At 40.3% G+C, this 22,162-nt stretch overlaps 3 protein-coding genes across 4 annotated transcripts in view; 2 read left to right on the forward strand and 1 right to left on the reverse strand.

Moving 5' to 3' along the window:
- Positions 1–2,038: 2,038 nt before the first annotated feature.
- Positions 2,039–7,348, reverse strand: LOC132857741 (uncharacterized; the record flags this gene model as incomplete). The annotated part of the gene is made up of 3 exons (XM_060887744.1): positions 7,334–7,348; positions 7,187–7,247; positions 2,039–2,694 (listed from the first exon to the last, which is right to left on the reverse strand). Coding segments are annotated over exons 1-3 (732 nt in total), but the record flags the coding sequence as incomplete, so codon positions are not given.
- Positions 7,349–7,356: 8 nt separating this feature from the next.
- On the forward strand, positions 7,357–12,973 carry btbd17a (BTB (POZ) domain containing 17a). Its single transcript, XM_060889587.1, has 3 exons — positions 7,357–7,568; positions 11,249–11,534; positions 11,874–12,973. Exons 1-3 carry the CDS (start codon positions 7,460–7,462, stop codon positions 12,892–12,894), a joined length of 1,416 nt encoding a protein of 471 aa, XP_060745570.1. The 5' UTR covers positions 7,357–7,459; the 3' UTR covers positions 12,895–12,973.
- A 4,994-nt stretch (positions 12,974–17,967) lies between these two features.
- Positions 17,968–22,162, forward strand: part of map2k6 (mitogen-activated protein kinase kinase 6) — a 38,755-nt gene continuing 34,560 nt past the window's right edge. The window contains exon 1 of one of the 2 annotated variants that reach the window (XM_060894715.1): positions 17,968–18,513. In XM_060894715.1, the coding sequence (XP_060750698.1) occupies positions 18,420–18,513 (94 nt within the window). In that variant the 5' untranslated portion in view covers positions 17,968–18,419. Of the gene's footprint in view, positions 18,514–18,603; positions 18,713–22,162 lie in introns of those variants that run through there. The other variant, XM_060894725.1, reaches the window with a different exon arrangement.

Genomic DNA, 22,162 nt, shown 5'->3' on the forward strand with positions numbered 1-22,162 from the left:
GTGTGTGTAGATGAAAGTTGTGTGTGTGTAGATGAAACTTGTGTGTGTGTGTAGATGAAACTTGTGTGTGTAGATAAAACTTGTATATGTGTGTAGATGAAACGTGTATGTGTGTAGATGAAACTTGTATATGTGTGTAGATGAAACTTGTGTATGTGTGTAGATGAAACTTGTGTGTGTAGATGAAACTTGTGTATGTGTGTAGATGAAACTTGTGTGTGTAGATGAAACTTGTGTATGTGTGTAGATGAAACTTGTGTATGTGTGTAGATGAAACTTGTGTGTGTGTGTACATGAAACTTGTGTATGTACATGAAACTTGTGTATGTGTGTAGATGAAACGTATATGTGTGTAGATGAAACTTCTGTATGTGTGTAGATGAAACTTGTATATGTGTGTAGATGAAACTTGTATATGTGTGTAGATGAAACTTGTGTATGTGTGTGTAGATGAAACTTGTATATGTGTGTAGATGAAACTTGTGTATGTGTGTAGATGAAACGTATATGTGTGTAGATGAAACTTGTGTATGTGTGTAGATGAAACTTGTGTGTGTACATGAAACTTGTGTATGTGTGTAGATGAAACTTGTGTATGTGTGTAGATGAAACTTGTGTGTGTGTGTACATGAAACTTGTGTATATGTGTAGATGAAACGTGTGTGTGTGTGTACATGAAACTTGTGTATGTGTGTAGATGAAACTTGTGTATGTGTGTAGATGAAACTTGTGTATGTGTGTAGATGAAACTTGTGTATGTGTGTAGATAAAACTTGTGTATGTGTGTAGATGAAACGTGTATGTGTGTAGATGAAACGTGTGTGTGTGTGTGTACATGAAACTTGTGTATGTGTGTAGATGAAACGTGTGTGTACATGAAACTTGTGTATGTGTGTAGATGAAACTTGTGTGTGTGTGTACATGAAACTTGTGTATGTGTGTAGATGAAACGTGTGTGTGTGTGTGTGTGTGTACATGAAACTTGTGTATGTGTGTAGATGAATGTATATGTGTGTAGATGAAACTTGTGTATGTGTGTGTAGATGAAACTTGTATATGTGTGTAGATGAAACTTGTGTATGTGTGTAGATGAAACTTGTGTATGTGTGTAGATAAAACTTGTGTATGTGTGTAGATGAAACGTGTATGTATGTAGATGAAACTTGTTTGTGTACATGAAACTTGTGTATGTGTGTAGATGAAACTTGTGTATGTGTGTAGATAAAACTTGTGTATGTGTGTAGATGAAACGTATATGTGTGTAGATGAAACTTGTATATGTGTGTAGATGAAACTTGTGTATGTGTGTAGATGAAACTTGTGTATGTGTGTAGATGAAACGTGTATGTGTGTAGATGAAACGTGTGTGTGTGTGTGTACATGAAACTTGTGTATGTGTGTAGATGAAACTTGTGTGTGTACATGAAACTTGTGTATGTGTGTAGATGAAACTTGTGTATGTGTGTAGATGAAACTTGTGTGTGTGTGTAGATGAAACTTGTGTATGTGTGTAGATGAAACGTGTGTGTGTGTGTGTGTACATGAAACTTGTGTATGTGTGTAGATGAATGTATATGTGTGTAGATGAAACTTGTGTATGTGTGTGTAGATGAAACTTGTATATGTGTGTAGATGAAACTTGTGTATGTGTGTAGACGAAACTTGTGTGTGTGTACATGAAACTTGTGTGTGTACATGAAACTTGTGTATGTGTGTAGATGAAACTTGTGTATGTGTGTAGATGAAACGTATATGTGTGTAGATGAAACTTTTGTCTGTGTGTGTAGATGAAACTTGTATATTTACATTTACATTTACATTTACAGCATTTGGCAGACGCCCTTATCCAGAGCGACGTACATAAGTGCTTAAATCTCTAACATTGAATACATTAATGCTGGATCACTAAGTTACATACTTAAGATACCATGAGTTTAAAACATTTGTTCAAAGTTACAATGAAAGTGTCAAAGGTGTTTTTTTTTTTTTTTTTTTTAAAAGTGCAAAAGATAATGAAGAAGTGCTAGTTGAAGTGTTTCCTGAATAAGTAGGTCTTCAACCGCCGCTTGAAAATAGCCAGTGACTCAGCTGTCCGGACCTCTAGGGGAAGTTCGTTCCACCACCTTGGTGCCAGTACAGAGAAGAGTCTTGTACTATACTTGCCTCTTACCCTGAGAGATGGTGGAACCAGTCGAGCAGTGCTGGTAGATCGGAGGGTGCGGGGTGCAGTGCGAGGAGTTATGAGGGCTTTGAGGTAAGAGGGAGCTGGTCCATTTTTGGCTTTGTAGGCCAGCATCAGTGTTTTGAATCTGATGCGTGCAGCTACCGGAAGCCAGTGGAGGGATCGCAGCAGCGGGGTGGTATGCGAGAACTTTGGCAGGTTGAAAACAAGCCGGGCAGCTGCATTTTGGATCATTTGCAGAGGACGGATTGCGTTCATAGGTAGACCTGCCAGCAGTGCATTGCAGTAATCCAGTCTAGAAATGACAAGAGACTGAACAAGTACCTGAGCAGCCTGTGTGGACAAAAATGGTCGAATCCTTCTAATGTTGTAGAGAAGAAACCGACATGAGCGAGTCACATTAGCAACATGGGAGGAAAAGGACAGTTGATTGTCCATGGTTACCCCAAGGTTGCGAGCTGTGGCTGAAGGGGAGATCAGATCGTTGTGCAAGGATATAGCAAGATCATGACCTGGGGATGAATCACCTGGGATGAAGAGCAGCTCGGTTTTGCTAGGATTAAGCTTTAACTGATGAGCAGTCATCCATGATGAAATTTCTGCCAGACATGCAGAGATCCGGTCAGAAGCTGTGGCATCTGCGGGTGGGAAAGAGAAGATAAGTTGTGTATCATCAGCATAGCAGTGGTAAGAGAACCCATGTGAGGAAATAACTTCACCAAGAGAGTGAGTATACAGGGAGAAAAGAAGAGGACCAAGTACTGAGCCTTGTGGGACACCAGTGGAGAGTCTGCGTGGAGCAGATGTCACTCCCCTCCATGTTACCTGATATGAGCGTCCTTCCAGGTAGGAAGCGAACCATTCCCAAGCTGATCCGCAAATCCCAAGACTCCTGAGGGTGGCTAAGAGAGTCTTATGGTTGACCGTATCAAACGCTGCTGAAAGGTCAAGGAGGATAAGGACGGATGAGAGATTGGCTGATCTAGCAGCATGTAGTTTCTCAGAGACATCTAAAAGGGCTGTCTCTGTGGAATGAGCTGCTTTAAAGCCAGACTGGTTGGGGTCTTGGAGGTTGTTCTGTGAGAGACAGACAGACAGTTGATTAAAGACAATGCGTTCAAGAATTTTTGAAAGAAACGAGAGAAGTGATACCGGTCTGTAGTTACTGATGTCTGATGGATCCAGAGCAGGTTTCTTCAGGATGGGAATAACCCTTGCTCTCTTGAAGGTACTTGGTACCTGACCAGATGCTATGGATCTATTGGTGATAGTTGTAATGAAGGGCAGAAGGTCTTGTGAGATGGTCTGGAGCAAAGTGGATGGGAGTGGATCCAATGGGCAGGTGGTAGGATTGCAAGACTGGATGAGTTTTAGAATCTCTTCTGCTGTTACAGTTGAGAAATGTTTGTTGTTATGTGTGTAGATGAAACTTGTGTGTGTAGATGAAACTTGTGTATGTGTGTAGATGAAACTTGTGTGTGTAGATGAAACTTGTGTATGTGTGTAGATGAAACTTGTGTGTGTACATGAAGCTTGTGTATGTGTGTAGATGAAACTTGTGTATGTGTGTAGATGAAACTTGTGTATGTGTGTAGATGAAACGTGTGTATGTGTGTAGATGAAACGTGTGTATGTGTGTAGATGAAACTTGTATATGTGTGTAGATGAAACTTGTGTATGTGCGTAGATGAAACGTATATGTGTGTAGATGAAACTTGTGTATGTGTGTAGATGAAACTTGTGTATGTGTGTAGATGAAACTTGTGTATGTATGTAGATGAAACTTGTGTGTGTAGATGAAACTTGTGTATGTGTGTAGATGAAACTTGTGTGTGTACAGTGACAATACAGTAGCTTGTCAGTGGGGAGGTTGAAGTCACCAAGCACTGTCAGGGGGGAGCTATCAGAAGGGAAAGCACTAAGCAGTGTGTCCATTTCTTCCAGGAAGTCACCTAGGGGACCAGGAGGGCAGTAAACAACAATGATAACAAGGTTAATTGGAGAGGTAACTGAAATGGCATGGAATTCAAAAGAGGAGATGGTTAAATGAGACAAGAGGAGAGGTGTAAAGCACCATTTCTTTGACAGCAATAAACCTGTACCACCACCCCTGCCTGTTTCTCGTGGTGAGTGAGAGAAAGCATAGGCAGAGGATAAAGCAGCTGGTGTAGCAGTGTTCTGTGGGGATATCCAGGTCTCTGTTAGCGCAAGAAAATCAAAGGAGTAATGGGAAGTTAAAGCAGAGATAAAATCAGCTTTTTTCACAGCAGACTGGCAATTCCAGAGCCCACCTACCACCACTGTTTGAGACTTACACAACAGAGGAGGGTAGATGAGGTTACTGGGATTGTGACCTCTGCTCTGTGGACGAGAGTGTCTGCGAGTGTAGGAATTGAGTACAGAAATGGGTTTAAGGCACATATTTGCAGTCAAGAGTGAGAATTAAGGTATGGTAGAATATAGCAAAACAGTATTAGACACAAAGTTTACAATGAGAGAGAGAGATACTTACAAACGGAGAACCTTCAACTTAAATAGGTAAGCCCTGCCCCCAATTCACACCTTAAGGTAGACTGAAACTACTCCTGATTAATCAGCTGAGAGAACAACAAGGACCAACACTATAAAAATCAACAATGGTATAGAATATAACAATTCAAATCACACTACTCTAGAACAAAGTGAGTTAAGCAGATAGTATACAAAAGTCAGGAACCTACTTTACCAGAAGACAATATATTCAAATGAAGAGAGTTAAAGAGATATGTGTGTAGATATACACAAGATGTAGAGATATAAGAGGTATGTGAGAGATATGTGTGTAGATGAAACTTGTATATGAGTGTAGATGAAACTTGTGTATGTGTGTAGATGAAACTTATGTGTGTAGATGAAACTTGTGTATGTGTGTAGATGAAACTTGTGTATGTGTGTGGATGAAACTTGTGTATGTGTGTAGATGAAATGTATATGTGTGTAGATGAAACTTGTGTATGTGTGTAGATGAAACGTGTGTATGTGTGTGTAGATGAAACTTGTGTATGTGTGTAGATGAAACTTGTGTATGTGTGTAGATGAAACGTGTATGTATGTAGATGAAACTTGTGTGTGTAGATGAAACTTGTGTATGTGTGTAGATGAAACGTGTATGTGTGTAGATGAAACTTGTGTGTGTGTGTAGATGAAACTTGTGTATGTGTGTAGATGAAACTTGTGTGTGTAGATGAAACTTGTGTATGTGTGTAGATGAAACTTGTGTGTGTAGATGAAACTTGTGTATGTGTGTAGATGAAACTTGTGTGTGTACATGAAGCTTGTGTATGTGTGTAGATGAAACTTGTGTATGTGTGTAGATGAAATGTATATGTTTGTAGATGAAACTTGTGTATGTGTGTAGATGAAACGTGTGTATGTGTGTGTAGATGAAACTTGTATATGTGTGTAGATGAAACTTGTGTATGTTTGTAGATGAAACGTATATGTGTGTAGATGAAACTTGTGTATGTGTGTAGATGAAACTTGTGTATGTGTGTAGATGAAATGTATATGTGTGTAGATGAAACTTGTGTATGTGTGTAGATGAAACGTGTGTATGTGTGTGTAGATGAAACTTGTGTATGTGTGTAGATGAAACGTGTATGTATGTAGATGAAACTTGTGTGTGTAGATGAAACTTGTGTGTGTGTAGATGAAACGTGTATGTGTGTAGATAAAACTTGTGTATGTGTGTAGATGAAACGTGTATGTGTGTAGATGAAACTTGTGTGTGTACATGAAACTTGTGTATGTGTGTAGATGAAACTTGTGTATGTGTGTAGATGAAACTTGTGTATGTGTGTGTAGATGAAACTTGTGTATGTGTGTGTAGATGAAACTTGTGTATGTGTGTAGATGAAACTTGTGTATGTGTGTAGATGAAACGTGTATGTGTGTAGATGAAACTTGTGTGTGTGTGTAGATGAAACTTGTGTATGTGTGTAGATGAAACTTGTGTATGTGTGTAGATGAAACTTGTGTGTGTACATGAAGCTTGTGTATGTGTGTAGATGAAACTTGTGTATGTGTGTAGATGAAATGTATATGTTTGTAGATGAAACTTGTGTATGTGTGTAGATGAAACGTGTGTATGTGTGTAGATGAAACTTGTATATGTGTGTAGATGAAACTTGTGTATGTGCGTAGATGAAACGTATATGTGTGTAGATGAAACTTGTGTATGTGTGTAGATGAAACTTGTGTATGTGTGTAGATGAAACTTGTGTATGTATGTAGATGAAACTTGTGTGTGTAGATGAAACTTGTGTATGTGTGTAGATGAAACTTGTGTGTGTGTAGATGAAACTTGTGTGTGTGTAGATGAAACTTGAGTATGTATGTAGATGAAACTTGTGTGTAGATGAAACTTGTGTATGTGTGTAGATGAAACTTGTGTGTGTGTAGATGAAACTTGTGTGTGTGTAGATGAAACTTGTGTATGTGTGTAGATGAAACGTGTATGTATGTAGATGAAACTTGTGTGTGTACATGAAACTTGTGTATGTGTGTAGATGAAACTTGTGTATGTGTGTAGATGAAACGTGTATGTGTGTAGATGAAACTTGTGTGTGTGTGTAGATGAAACTTGTGTATGTGTGTAGATGAAACTTGGGTATGTGTGTAGATGAAACTTGGGTATGTGTGTAGATAAAACTTGTGTATGTGTGTAGATGAAACGTGTGTATGTGTGTAGATGAAACTTGTGTATGTGTGTAGATGAAACTTGTGTATGTGTGTAGATGAAACTTGGGTATGTGTGTAGATGAAACTTGGGTATGTGTGTAGATAAAACTTGTGTATGTGTGTAGATGAAACTACACCAGTGGAGCAAGCGGAGACGGCACTTTGTGTGATGTTCTCTAGATCGTTTAGAAATAAGGGGTGATCATTTGACTACTGTTGCCAATTTGATGTTCTCTTCTACACACACACACACACACACACACACACACACACACACACACACACTGACCTCTGATGCAGCTTCCTCTCCACAGCTGCTACCTCTTCTGATCGATATTGAACAATGCTGACAGGAAGAAAAGTCCAAATCACTGCTGTCACTATGGTAACTGCCGTCCTATTTCACGTCCGCTTGACAGTGGAGGCTCGAACTCTGGATTGGTGCATGGGAATAACTAACTGACCCTCTTAATCCAGAGTATCCAATAGTGAGAGACTCCAATCGCACCTCCAGCCTTGGCAACAACAAGAGTTTGTTTGAAAGAAGCGACAGAGTGAATGAAAGATAGAGAAATAATGTGTGTTTTTGGACCTGGAGTCTGTTCACATGTCTACGTGTTGTTCCTGCTGATGGCCATGTCGCACCTAATCAGGCCACTGTGCGGAGGTAAGAGGATCGTTCCAGTTCCTGTGCAGCATTTATTAAATCAAAGTAAAGGACATAGAAGTAGAAGACTTGGCTTAGATGCAGAAGACAGAGCACTAAAAGGATTTTTTTCATTCCTTCTAACAGTTCTATCCTTATTCGTTTGACTTGCCAAAATTACTGTCTTAAAGCTGGCTGGGGCTTTCAAACATTCAGCGCATTTTGTTCTTTTTTCTTTGAGCTCGCTTCTTAAAGAGATTTCCATTTCTAAAGCTTCTGCCAGCAGAACACTTTCTTTATTAAAATTGTTATTAGATTCAATATTATTGTTATAAAATATTAGTAATCAATTCGGGGGGGCTTAGTGGTTAGCAAGTTCGCCTCACACCTCCAGGGTTGGGGGTTCGATTCCCGCCTCCGCCTTGTGTGTGTGGAGTTTGCATGTTCTCCCCGTGCCTCGGGGGTTTCCTCCGGGTACTCCGGTTTCCTCCCCCGGTCCAAAGACATGCCTGGTAGGTTGATTGGCATCTCTGGAAAATTGTCTGTAGTGTGTGATTGCGTGAGTGAATGAGAGTATGTGTGTGTGTGCCCTGCGATGGGTTGGCACTCCGTCCAGGGTGTATAATGCCTTGATGCCCGATGACGCCTGAGATAGGCACAGGCTCCCCGTGACCTGAGGTAGTTCGGATAAGCGGTAGAAGATGAGTGAGTGAGTGAGAGTAATCAATTTGACTTAACGTTTAAAATTATGCACTGGATACTGTTGCAAAGAAGCTTTACAGAAATATATAAATTCAGGATATCGGTTTTAATCCCTAACGAGCAAGCCGTGGGTGACGGAGGTGAGAGGATACGGAGAAGATATTTTGAGAGGAATCAGGTGTAAAAGGGAACCCATCCTCATCTGGATGATTTCCATTATAGGTGAAAATGCTGGATTTAAAGTCCAAGAATGTCGTGCAAATAGATGGATGCTACAGGCTTGAAGCTTTAGAAGCACATCTTTTTGAACAAAGAAGAAGGTGAGATAGCTGAACAAAGTACAAAGTCTAAAGTGCTGCTCCTTTGTTGTTTTAGCTAATTAGCACAGACTAAATCTCAATCCACTACAAATAACATTGTGGGTAATGTAGGAAACATTAACCCTTGTATGTTGTTCGGGTCTGTGGGACCCATATTCATAAACATCAATAGTTTTGAAAAACTTTGCTTCCTTGTAAATTTGTTGATTTTTTTTTCCATTCATAACTTGATTAAATTAGATTTTTTTTTTATTACATTTTATTAAAAAACAACAAAAAACAAGTAGCACTTTAATTTAAAAAATGTGATGTAATAAAGGTAAAGGACAAATATTAACCATATATGCTGTTTATATTGCTTGTAATTGGGATGAAGTAAATTTAACAGTATTTTAACATCAAATTTATGATTGTGTTGAAATAAAAACCCAAAAAATGCAGCGGGTCCAGCAGACCCACAAACACTGGCTGAGTAACAAAAATACGAACAACATACAAGGGTTAAATGACAATAGTCAGTGGAAGAACCTCAGGATTTTATTACAAAGTAAATTTTGGATATCACTGATGATCATTTGGTTAGATCATGATCATGTGGTTATTGGCAACTAGGACACGAGTAGTTTTGTTCACCCACGCATGCAAGCGCACCATAGACACAGCCAATTTCTATTAACACACCTCAGTGCACAATTACAAAACTTCATATTCAGCACAGAGAAGTCAATGAAGTCCGCCTGAAGCTTGTTCGGTTTCACTGAGCGCGTAATTTAATGATATTTAGGAAGAGCATAAAGGGTTCACACTACAAACCATAAAAAAGCTTGTAAATGTAGCACACTGAACTTTCATGATGTCTTGTGCATGTTGTAATTATGATGCTTACGCTTTCAACTCTTTAGACTTATAATTCATCCAATTACAAACGTGCTGAAACGCTCTTTACACAGCGTGTATTATATGATATAATACATATTCTGTACTGAAAGATCTCTTAGTCTCTATGGCAACAGTAAATTTAACATTACGGACCTAGCCGGCTAGCTAACAGATAGCTAGTTTCTTTAAGAGATTTAAATTATCTGTTGATTTTTTTCATGTTCTTAGTGATATTTTTATTTAACAGCAGCCTGTAAAAGTATATTTTTATTAAGTTCATAACGACATGTCGGCTATAAATTAGCCCGTGTTTGTAGTAGAAATGGGTCAGAGATTATTTATTGAAGGGCTAGCCCACTTCGCTAACAATCCTATTTACACTTCCTAAATATAGCTATGTACCGGAGAGCTGTATATATATATATATATATATATATATATATTTACCTTTTTTCATTCTTGTATACATTCGTTTATTCATTTTTTAGTAAAAGCTTCATCGTATCCATTATCAGGACCTAACATTAAAGACAAGATGCTGTTTCATCAAATATTGCCACCTCCGATTATTTAATTACTCCTTTTATTATTTATTTTAAAACTATACGTCGTATTTATAAAGACCTAGCGGTATTTAAATATTTACACGGAAAAAGTTTTTATTTATATAGTGCAGTTACTTCAGTTGGTTGGCTATTTAGTTTACGCAAATCACATAATTTAATTTATTCCAGTTTATAAATTTAATTTATACAATTTATTATTGTGCCTGTATCTTCTAGATAAACTTGTAAAATTACAAAATTTTGAAATGAAATCCTGACCGTATTAACTGCACCGTTAACTCTGAATACGACCCTGTAATCGTGATGAGTCAATTATAATGCTAGCAATGGTAATAATAACTAGAACGTACATTTCCTGAAGAAAATGTGAATGGTGCTTGCACGTGGCAAATCCCGGAGGCTAGTTGAGACGAGCATGTGACATCATCTGAATACTCTTGAGGCAGTTCCCCTCATTGTGCTGTGTCTTTTGATATGTCACATGTCCATGTTGTGCTAATTTTTTATTTTCACGTGACATCACGTGAGGAAGTTCCCCTCATTGTTTTCTATGTGTTTTGATATGTCACATGAAGGCCAGAAGGCCAGCCGGTACACCAGTTTAAAAGTTTGTTCAGAGTATCACCCTAAAGGAGCTGGCCGAGTTTGGTGTAGATAGTTCGAAAGCTTGCCAAGTTATAAACCTCCAAAGTTTATAATGGGAGTCTATGGGAAAAAAGGCCATTTTGAGACCCGGTACCGGAAGTACCGGTACTCGGAACGCTTATAAAAGTCATAGCACACCTCTCCTCAATGAGCGGTCGATTTGACACGTCATTCATGGGTCTAGGACAAAAGCTGCGGGACAAGTTACACGCCGAAGTTTTGTCCGGCACAATAGTAATAATGTTGCTTTGCAAGCACCATTAATCATCACATGTGAAGAGCAGAGTTTCCAGTCAAATTTCTGTATTTTATTTCTGTTTTTTTAAATAAATAAAAGTCATAGAATATTCCCTTTAAAATCAGTAACAAGATGCTGAATCTGTTTATCTCAAAGTTCACAATCTGTACACTATTTTTAATCCATCAAGAATTTCTCTAAGTATGAGGAAACACTCTTAGTACATCTTGTATGCGTTATGTATTATCCATTAACCATCCTGCTGTTTATTATTTGCTTTATTTATTTAATATTACTATGGGTTGTAAACATACACACTCTTGTGTATCTCTTTATTTCTATCTGCTTCAGGTCTGTTGAGGTTGGACGAAGAAGTGGACAAGAGTGTCTCTGTCATCAGTCACTCTGACCATTTCAAGGCCCAGCTGGAAGCTCTACTGCTGCACGGGAACAACAGCGACGTGTCTCTGCGCGTGGAGTCGACAGGTGGGGACGAGGTTAAGGTGATCCAAGCCCACACGCTCATGCTGTCTCTGCAGAGCCATACCTTCCAGAAGCTGCTTGAGAAGAGGAACGGAAGCACGTTGGTGCTGACGGAGAGTCCAGAGTGTATCAATGTTTTTGAGAAGTTTATCAGGTGAAGGGAAATTATTATTAAATGAGATGAGAGAACAGACAACATGATAACTATTGTAGATAATATGAGTGTCCATCTTTGGTCATGTAGACCTTACAAAGATTTACTGCATTGGTTGAATCACTTGTGGAAAAAGATATAAAGCTAAAGAAGGTATGAAGAAAACATGTAGATGTAGTCTGTGGATAGGTCTTAAAGAGATTAAAGTTTTAATTCAAAATTATTTAAGCACAATCTAAATCTGTAAAAAAAAAAATACGTTAGATTCATTTTATCTGATTCACATCTCATCGTATCAACTGAAGCAGTGTGATTGGTGCATTTCTATTTTCTCTGTAGGTATTTGTACTGTGGTGAACTACATTTACGTTTGGATGAAACCACTGCTCTGCATGAACTGGCCACCAAATACGGTGTCTCGGTTCTCCAACAAGGCCTATCTGAATACATGATCCAGAATCTGGCCGGTGCTTCTCTGAGTGGTCACGTGGTGCACTGGTATGAGTACGCAACCGCAGAGGGAAATGCCAACCTTCGTGTCAGCTGCCTGCAGTTCCTGTTGCGGAACACGACGTCTGTGTTGCGAAGCTCACAATGGCCGTCGATAAGCTCTCAGCTTCTGATGGCTCTGCTGCAGCGCTCTGATCTGGTGCTGCACAGTGAGCTTGAGCTCTTTAGGGCCCTCGAGACCTGGCTAATACACAACGAGCCAGACAACCTGACAGTAGAAAACATATTGCGTGCGGTGCGTTACCCGATGATCCCACCACGTGAGCTGTTCCGCTTGCAGCGTGAGTCACCGGTGCTATTGCGCTACTACGAGTCAGTGCGTGATCACCTGTACAAGGCCTACCAGTTCCACGCAGCACCCCCACCACTGCTTGCAAAGTTTTTCGATGTGAACTGCAGCTTGTTCATCCCACGCAATTATCTAGCGCCAGCATGGGGCAGCGCGTGGCTCATTAACAGCCCAGCACGTGACGACCGCACGGCTGCCTTTCACACACAGCTGGGCCCGAGTGCCTATGACTCCAGCAAACGCGTGATTTGGAATGCACTGTTCTCGCCACGCTCACGTTCTGACGGTAACCCACGTATCGTAATCACACCTGCTTCCTCCAGCCCCGACATTGCGGGTGTCGTCTTTCAGAAGACGGTGATCGTGTGCGCACGGCAGCAGGGCCTGCTTGTAGTACGCCGTGTGTACAATTTCCACCAGAGCACAGAAGAGAATGGCGACTTCCTGACTGACAGCGACCTACATGAGAGCACCTCTGAGTATTTGGTGGATGGCTGGCTGCACCTGCACGTTATCATCAAACCTGTTTATCAGACACTTATATCCTCAAAAATAAAATAAAAACATGATTTCCTATAAATACCAAAAATACAGGTGACAGAAGGGTTTGCATGGCTGACCTATGTTTTTCCATCATAATGAATTAATTATAGTTTCCCCCCGATCCTGTGTTTCTGATAATATAATCAGCAAATAAGAAATGTTTTTTTTTTCTCTTGAGATGAATTTGTAAGGGGTTTAAGATAAACATTATATTTATTATAATCCAATTTATTATATTATAAAGAACAAAGCAAACCACACACCTTTTTTTTAAATGTACAATTTACAAAAATATACAATATACAAAAACAAAAATAAAATACGCAATGTATATTTAAACACAAAATACTACAGAAGTTACTTACCACTATTTGACACCGTGTTCTTTTCCATTTGCAGCTTTTCGTTGACCACCACGGAGTAGACCTTGTGCAGTGACATAAATCTGCAGTAATTTGAGCACACGTACTGTATCAACAATTGGTTGTTTAAATTCTCACTTATGCAGGTCTTTACATAACTTGTGGAATTAAATCTGGTGATATGGTAATATTTCATATGGTCAATGTACAGGTTAAACACTTCTGAAGGCATTAGTGTTAAGCAAAATCTGTAATCTGCTTCTTTTTTGTTTACTTCCTTATAAATAAAGCCAGTGATTTATGATTTGCTACACACACACACACACACACACACACAAACACACACATATATCTGCTTCATAATGTCACCATGTGTAGGTGCCTTATGTAATTTTATGTTACGTAGATGTAGAACAGCGACACCTGCTGGAGACATTGCTTTGCTTTGATTCATCAGGGACTGACGAATAATGTGTCATTTTATGACCGGAATAAGTGGTCAGAGGTGTCAGGTTGTCAGCCTTCCTGCTAAAATGTCCTTTCCTAAGCTAGTTGCCATGCAAAGTCCTACAATGATTTTGATTCGTTTTGTTTTCTATGATAAAACACATCAGAAAGACTTCATGATTCCTTGTCCCGAGAGAACTGATAAAAAAACAAAACTGAATGATGAGACCACACATTTACTGAAATCTCAAACATTATGTCACATTAATATTATAATATGATGAATTAATAAAGGAATTATTCGGGGGAGAACTAGATGAATGGATAGATGGATGAAAGACCCAATAGATGTTTAATAGCTGAATAGATAGATAGATAGATAGATAGATAGATAGATAGATAGATAGATAGATAGATAGATAGATAGATAGATAGATGATTGGGTTTTAACTAATTGCTTCACAGATTATAGTATATATTGTACACTCTGTGGTCATGGATTCTTCTTGTGAAAGTAGTGGTTATTTACCACATGAATGGATGGATGATCATTTGATGCTTTACCCTAAAGTTTGTCTGAAAGTACACATACTCTGATTGATGGATTGATATGGATGGATGAAACTCTGGATGGTTGGTTGAAAGGATGTACAAATGCATGGATGAATAAATCAGTGAGTGGATGGATGGATGGATGAATGGATGGATGGATAAATGAATGGATGATTAGGTGGCCCACCATTTGATGATTTACCAACAGATTATATATTGTACACTTTCAGGTCATGGCCTCTTCTCATGAAAGTTATGGTATGGTCCATGTATGTATGGATGGATGGATGGATGGATGGATGAATGAATGGATGGATGGTTGCTGATCATTTGTTTGAAAGTATATTTTGTTGACGTATATGTTCTGTCTGATCATGGCCTCTTCTTTAGAAAATAGGTGGTTTATGTGGTACATTTATGTGGTAAAAAAATGTCAATTTTTGGATTGATGGATTGATATGGTTGGAAGAAACACTGGATTATTGATGAAAGGATAGACAAATGGATGGATGAATAACACACTGAGTGGATGGATGGATTGATGGATGGATGGATGATTAGGTGGCTCATCCTTTGATGCTTCACCTACAGATTGACTGAAACTATATCTTGAACACTTGGGCTCTCTGGTCATGGCCACGTCTTGTGAAAGTAATCCATCCATCTGTCTTTCTGTCCATTTTTTGTTAGGGACATTGAATAAGATGGGCTCAGGTGACTGATTCTGATTCTCCATTGGAGATTCTGCAAGCACTGGAAACTATCTGTAAGGGCACCCCACATGGCCCCACATCATTGAACCTGGAGTGGAAAAAAACACAGACACATATCCATATTTGTCGTGAAATGGCAATCTGTTTAGTCAGCGGTATAGATTTAACAAGCAAATATGTTTATATGCTGGCTGATCTAAAGCAATTACTTACACATAATTCATTTTTAAGTAAAGAAGCTGTTTACTTCTGATGCTATGAGCAGCCATGTTGAATTGATGTCACAAGGAACTTGCACTTGAGAAGAACTACTTGAGAAGTTGAGCAGGATTTTTGTTTTAAATTTTCTTTTCCTGGTTGGAGGTTGGGAATGACATGTTATGACCTCTAGTCAAAAACATTGTATATACAGGATATTGCTTTGAATTTTTACACAACTCTTGATGCTGCCATTTCCTCTGCTGGTCTGCTTGAACTTTTCAATTCAATCACATTAAGAATTAGGAAATTGCCGTAGTTGTGGAATTTTGGAGCTTTTCACCTGGCGTAATGTCAGTGTCTTTATATAGTTCAGCTTTGAGCTGCAATTTGGAAAGTGCTGTAAACGGATGGAGCAACAATGGAATTCTTTGGCTACAATCACCAATGTAAGTGTATGTTTGGAGAAAATAAAAAGGAGCAGCATTTGTTTAAAAGAACACTGTGCCAAGAGTTAAGCATGGGAGTGGATCTGTTATGCTTTGGGGTTATGTGACAGCTAGTAGCCACAGGAAACATGCAGTATAACAGTATATATCAACACATTGTATATATCGACACAATGTGACACTGGCACAGTGCAATGATCCAAAACATAACCGAAAATCCATCTTGTACTACTTCAGGAAATGGAAACAGAGGCTTTAAATGGCACTCAAAGTCCCCTGACTTGAGCTTTCTTGATCTTAAACACGTTCTCACTCACTCATTTTCTACCGCTTATCTGAACTACCTCGGGTCACGGGGAGCCTGTGCCTATCTCAGGCGTCATCGGGCATCAAGGCAGGATACACCCTGGACGGAGTGCCAACCGATCGCAGGGCACACACACTCTCTCATTCACTCACGCAATCACACACTACGGACAATTTTCCAGAGATGCCAATCAACCTACCATGCATGTCTTTGGACCGGGGAGGAAACCGGAGTACCCGGAGGAAACCCCCGAGGCACAGGGAGAACATGCAAACTCCACACACACAAGGCGAACGTGCTAACCACTAAGCCACCATGCCCCGCAATCTTAAACATGTTGTGCATGCAAAATGTCCCAAGAATATCTCACAATACAGTAGATAGACTCCAAGTTGGATTTAAAGAGCATTTGCAAGGTGTGATATCTACCGAAGGGGTTGTCAGTAAGTCCTGACTTTAGTGCAGCATCCTTTGTACATTTTTGTACAATGTGTGGTTTATGTTCACTATATACACTATATGGCCTTAAGAATGTGGACATCTGAGCATCACAGCATCACTGGTGTTTGTTAAACTCCACTCTGGGAAGGCTTTTCACTAGATGTTGGAGCATGACTGTTGGGATTTGTGATCCTTCAGCTCCAAGAGCATTAGTGAGATCAGGCACTGATGTCAGCTGTGGATTTCTGGTGTGCAGTTGTTGTTTCAGTTCATCACAATGGTGTTCAATGTGTTTGAGTCAGAATCGAGGGCTCTGTTCAGGACACCCTAAGTCTTCTACTACATACTTGGCAAGAAAAATGTTTTCATGGAGCTTGGAGAATTATCCTGCTGGAACAGGTTTGGCCATTGAAGAGGCTAGTGAAGAGAAATTTTAACAGTACGGAATTTTAAGACATTCGGGTGTTTGGTGACAACTTTGTGGCAATATGGGAAGAAGCACCTATAGGTGTGATGGTCGGGTGTCCACATACCTTTCGGCATATAGTATATGTAATGTGGTCAGGGGAGGCAAAACTTTTGTAGGTAACATGGTAAAATGCACAGTTGATTTTGATGTAGAAAGAAAGAAAGAAAGAAAGAAAGAAAGAAAGAAAGAAAGAAAGAAAGAAAGAAAGAAACAGAGAGACAGAAAGAAGCACAGACAGACAGACAGACATACAGAAAGTAAGAAAGAAAGAAAGAAAGAAAGATAGAAGCACAGACAGAGACAGACAGAAAGAAAGACAGACAGAAAGAAGCACAGACAGACAGAAAGAAAGAAGCACGGACAGACAGAAAGAAAGAAACACAGACAGACATACAGAAAGTAAGAAAGAAGCACAGACAGACAGAAAGAAAGAAGCACAGACAGACAGACATACAGAAAGTAAGAAAGAAGCACAGACAGACAGACAGAAAGACAGACAGAATGAAGCACAGACAGACAGAAAGGACAGGCAGGCAGACAGACAGACAGAAAGAAGCACAGAAAGACAGACAGAAAGAAGGACAGACAGACAGGCAGAAAGAAGCACAGACAGACAGACAGACAGAAGCACAGACAGACAGCCAGCCAGACAGAAAGAAGTACAGACAGACAAAAAAACAGAAAGAAGGACAGACAGACAGAAGCACAGAAAGACAGACAGACAGACAGAAGCATAGACAGAGAGACAGACAGAAGCACAGACAGACAGAGAGACAGACAGAGAGACAGACAGAAGCACAGACAGAAGCACAGACAGACAGACAGACAGACAGACAGACAGACAGACAGACAGACAGAAGACCATATATATATATATATTATGCAGTATTTGTAAGTTATAGAGAGATTTATGTTAAGCTAACCCGACTGTCACATTAAGCACACTACATCTTATATAAGTTCTATATGAGGAGTTTACACAGGTATTTGGAGCTCAGCCATTAAGGGCGTGGTCATTTTTCAACGGCCATATGGCTTTAACTACAACTCCCATGACACCTTGCGTGATTTTACCGGAAGAAGAGTTCGCTTTGTTCGGCGTTACATAAATAAAACTACGATTCCCACGAAGCCTTGCGTCGTTTTAAAACCGGAAGAACGCGTTCTCACAAGTGGGGGCTCACACTAGATCCAAGTTAGGAGCTTGAGCTCAGCTGCTGCTAGCTAGCTTCAGGCCCATCATGTAGCCCAGCGCTGCCGAGCCCATAACCCCCCTTTTTTTTCTGCAAAACGGTTAGAGAAATTCACCGGTACCGCTGAGAACTGCAGCTCGTGCACTGAGCCTCGCGCTCGCGGGACTGACACGAGCCGACTTCAGGCCGAAAGCGCACGAGTGCATGAGGATCAAGGCTTATATTTCTGCACCTTTTATTGCAAAGAAAAAAGAGAGAGGGAGAGAGAGACACACAGAGAGAAAGAGAGAGAGAGAGAGAGTCCTCCAGACCGCCGAAGAAGAAGCACGAGCGCGGGGGGGAGAGAGAGAGAAGGGAGAGAGACACACAGAGAGAGAGAAAGGAGAGAGATAGAGAGAAGAGAGAGAGAGAGATGGAGGGAGGGAGCGAGAACGAACGCAAAGTCTTTTGTGCTTCCCCTCCCCCCCACCGGAGCAAAGGGGAAATGTCCGTGTCCAAAGGAGGAGGTGAGTGGCTTTAAAAAGCGAACCGTGCAAACAAGAAAAGCATAAAAAACCTCGCGATTGCACTCACTTTTGCATGTTTTGCGCCGTGCACGCTTTGTGTTCCTGATGCATTGCAAACTTGGGAGTGTTTTTTTAAAAAAAGGGTCAGTTGCGTTTCCTGTTTTAAGATCTGCCTTTTTTTTGTCTGCAGAGTTTCCTGGTAAGACAAAAAAAACGCTCTCCTGGGTTCAGTAACCTGCCTGTGCGTTGTTTTTGTTCCACGGTTCATTTTTCTGCTTTGCACTGCAGTGACGCCGCGAGTTACTTACGCGTGTGTGTGCGCGCATATATATGTGTGTATGTGTGTGTATGTGTGCATCTATATATCTGTAAACATGTTCCGTCTGCAGTAGCTGCGTGTCGTGCAGGAGAACGTGCACGACGAAATGCGTAAGATTGCGTGCAAAGTGCATGAAATAAAACGTAAATAAACTTCTATTTCTTCCTGCAAAACACGCACAGGGTGGAGGGGGTGGATGGGAGGGGGTGGGGGGATGTGTGTGTGTGTGTGTGTGTGTGTGTGTGTGTGTGTGTGGGGCGACCCAGACTGTAATATCTGTGTAAAATAGTTGCATGGCACAATCGAGTAAGGTAAAGCAAGCAGAGGTGGAAAAAGGAAAAAAAAAATGACGCACGCTGGAGTTTAGACGATTTTATGAGTTGCCAGTTTGTTGTGACTGTGCGTAATGGAAAATGATTGGGACGCCCTGAGCTTTGGCCCAGTAGCAGGCTGTTGCATAGGCAGACCTTGCACAAAAAAAAAAAAAAAAGAATCCTAAATATAGTTTTGTTACTGAGAACATATTGAAGAAGAAATGCAAACAAAAGTGTTCAGCTATTTTTTTTTTTCTTTCCAAGGAACAAGTTCTTAAATCCCTGTTGCACAATTTCTACAACTGGATCGTGACCCGAAGGCTCGCTCTTTGCACCTCGATTCTCTTTTTGCATGCTCTATTCTACTCTTAATCTAAAAAAGCTCGTACGGATCTTAATCGCGGCCTCTGACATGCGTCTGATCCTGCAGCAGCAAGGCTTAAAAGATTGCAGCCCCAGACCAGTAGGCAGCGTTCACATAGTAGAAGGCGTTGTGCAAGAATGTGGGGCCCTGCCATGATGTTTTCCATGTCGGAAGAGGAGTGGATGTGTTAATGCGTAACTGGGACACACCTGGCTTCACGGTCTTAAGATTTGGTTTGAGTCGTGGCCCCGGCAACACGCACGCAAACATGGACGACTCCTACCTGCGTAGGGACAGTTTGGGAGTGTCCAGGAAATGGATTGTGGGAAGGCAGGGCTGTAATGCTTCGTTCAAGTGTTTCTGAGAAGCTTCTGTTTGCCAGTTGCTGTGTCATCGTCATTGTATAAGCACTTTCAGAAACCGTGGTCGGTAATCGGCAGGTTACGTGTGTGTGATTTGTGAGAGGAATCAATGTGTATATACATGTATACGTGTGTGTGTGTGTGTGTGTATATATACACACAACTTGGTGACACACGATGCGGCTCCATTTAGTAACCAGGTTAAAAAACAAATTTTTTTAAAATTAAAAAAAGTCAAGCATTGGTTACCATTCTGGTGCACACCTGAACGTTGTGTGGTTTTTATATATATATATATTTTATTTTATTTATTTTATAATTTTTTTTTCATGGTTAAAACCCATAATCTAACAGTAAGTGTTACTACATACTGACAATCCTGCAAGCATTTCTGAGAAACCTGCATTTACACAGAATTTCTAACAATTGTTAAACAAGTAAAATTTCCTCGTCGGAAAATCCCATCTGCAATCAGTCAGAGCCGACATGGTACGAGGAGCGGCTGATTACCTTGCAACGCAGGATTTTTGTTCAGAAACTGGAGCCAGCTTGAATATTTATAGGTGTGACTCTTAAAGCAAAGTGGATTTATTCTTATTGGATTTATTTAAAAAAATCCAACCGATGCAATTTTCAACCTAAAGCATATGCGTTTCAGCCTAATTGGTTAACATCTAGTTTTTAGATTTAACCTTGTACTTAGTGGAGATCACACATTTTTTCCCCTTGTTTTTTTAAAAGCCACAGACGTTTGAGTCTGATTTATTTATTTATTTATCTATTTATTTATTTATTTATTATTTTTTTTCTTTGCTATTGTTTTTTGACCCTGAACATTTAAACACAAAGTTCTTTCCAGTTTCGGTTTCATGTGTTTCAAATCCCTCTCCAAGAGCCGCTCGGTGACGTTTTGTTCCGCGTTACGGTGCGTGATGTTCGGACATGTTTCGCTTCAAGCGACAGGAAGTTACGCAAACGAGAAGAAAAACTCTTCCAAGATGGATTGTTATATATGCAGAGAAATGAATGCTATTTAAAAGGCATTCGTTTTTGCCCTTTTCTTTATTCCGCCGAAGAATCCGAGAGCGACTTAAAAAGGCGTTTTGAATATTGTCGATATGCACGTAGCTGCAAAAAAGTTAGCCGATTTGCATTGCAGTCTTGAGTCAGGCTTTAAGTTGATCAATGACTGCCTACGTGTGTAAAGTTGCTTGTCTTTGCAAGAGCATTGATTTAAAGGACTTATTTGTGCAAATCTTTGTGTTGACGGTTGTTTTTTTCACCATGTGTCACCATGTCTTGTTTTTCTGGCCACTGCTTTTACATGCAGTTGCAACATTGCATCAGCCTGTCTGTCCACAATGGTGCACCGTGCTGTAGCCCCAGCAACCCCACCGTGTCTCGCCCCTGCAGCCGGCCTTAACGTTTCGGTGCACAATTGTTAGATTTGTCTTGCAAATGGATCCTGTGGGTTTTAGCTGCCGAGCTACTAAATCTGCCTTTTTTTTTTTTTTTTTTTTTTGGGGACAGGCTGATTTTTCAGAAAGCTGTTTGACCCTGCTGTGTTTTATGCAACAGGAACAATCGTATCGTTTTCCTGCATTGTGCAGCCGTGACATTAAGCGCTACGCCTTTTGACCGCGGCCTCGGACGGGGCGAAACGTCCAGCTGCAAATCCGCAAAGGGCTTTCGGCAAATCGATCGTCGATGCAGGATTTCGTTACTTACAGACGTCACTGATCATGCAGCGCACACGCATGCAAAGAGGTGGCATGCTGAAAATAAGACAAGCATAAATAGTGTCTCCCTGGTGTTGAATCTCTTGGGAGTAGTCAGCTTGTTCGGTATGCAGGCTCTCTGACTGAGAGGCCCTGCCTAGAGGGGGCAAAGCATACACTCTATCTCCCTCTCTGTTCTTCCTTTCTCACTCTCTCTTACTCACTCTGTGAAGGATGTGAGCTATGCACAGTTGCGCAAGCTGTGTTCTGACATTGATCTGTCTTTTTTTTTTTTCTTTTCTTTTTTTTTTTTTGCAGACTTCTGAATAATTGACTTAAGGAAATTTTTTTTCCTTGCCCGTCCCCTGTCCTCTCTCTCCGTACTAGTCTGGTGTCTCTTTACGATCGTACTCGCAATCCAATCACACAGACTATTACCAAGCCACAAGGGTCTGTTTTTAATCTGCACCACTAATGCGGTTAAGCTGAAATCTCATGAAAAGTGCGACGGTCACGTCGTGCCATTTGACCTTCTTCTCAACTGTTTTTGAGGCAGCAAATATCCTCTGGTT

The sequence above is a fragment of the Tachysurus vachellii genome, chromosome 2 (assembly GCF_030014155.1).
Source record: "Tachysurus vachellii isolate PV-2020 chromosome 2, HZAU_Pvac_v1, whole genome shotgun sequence".
Taxonomy (NCBI): domain Eukaryota; kingdom Metazoa; phylum Chordata; class Actinopteri; order Siluriformes; family Bagridae; genus Tachysurus; species Tachysurus vachellii.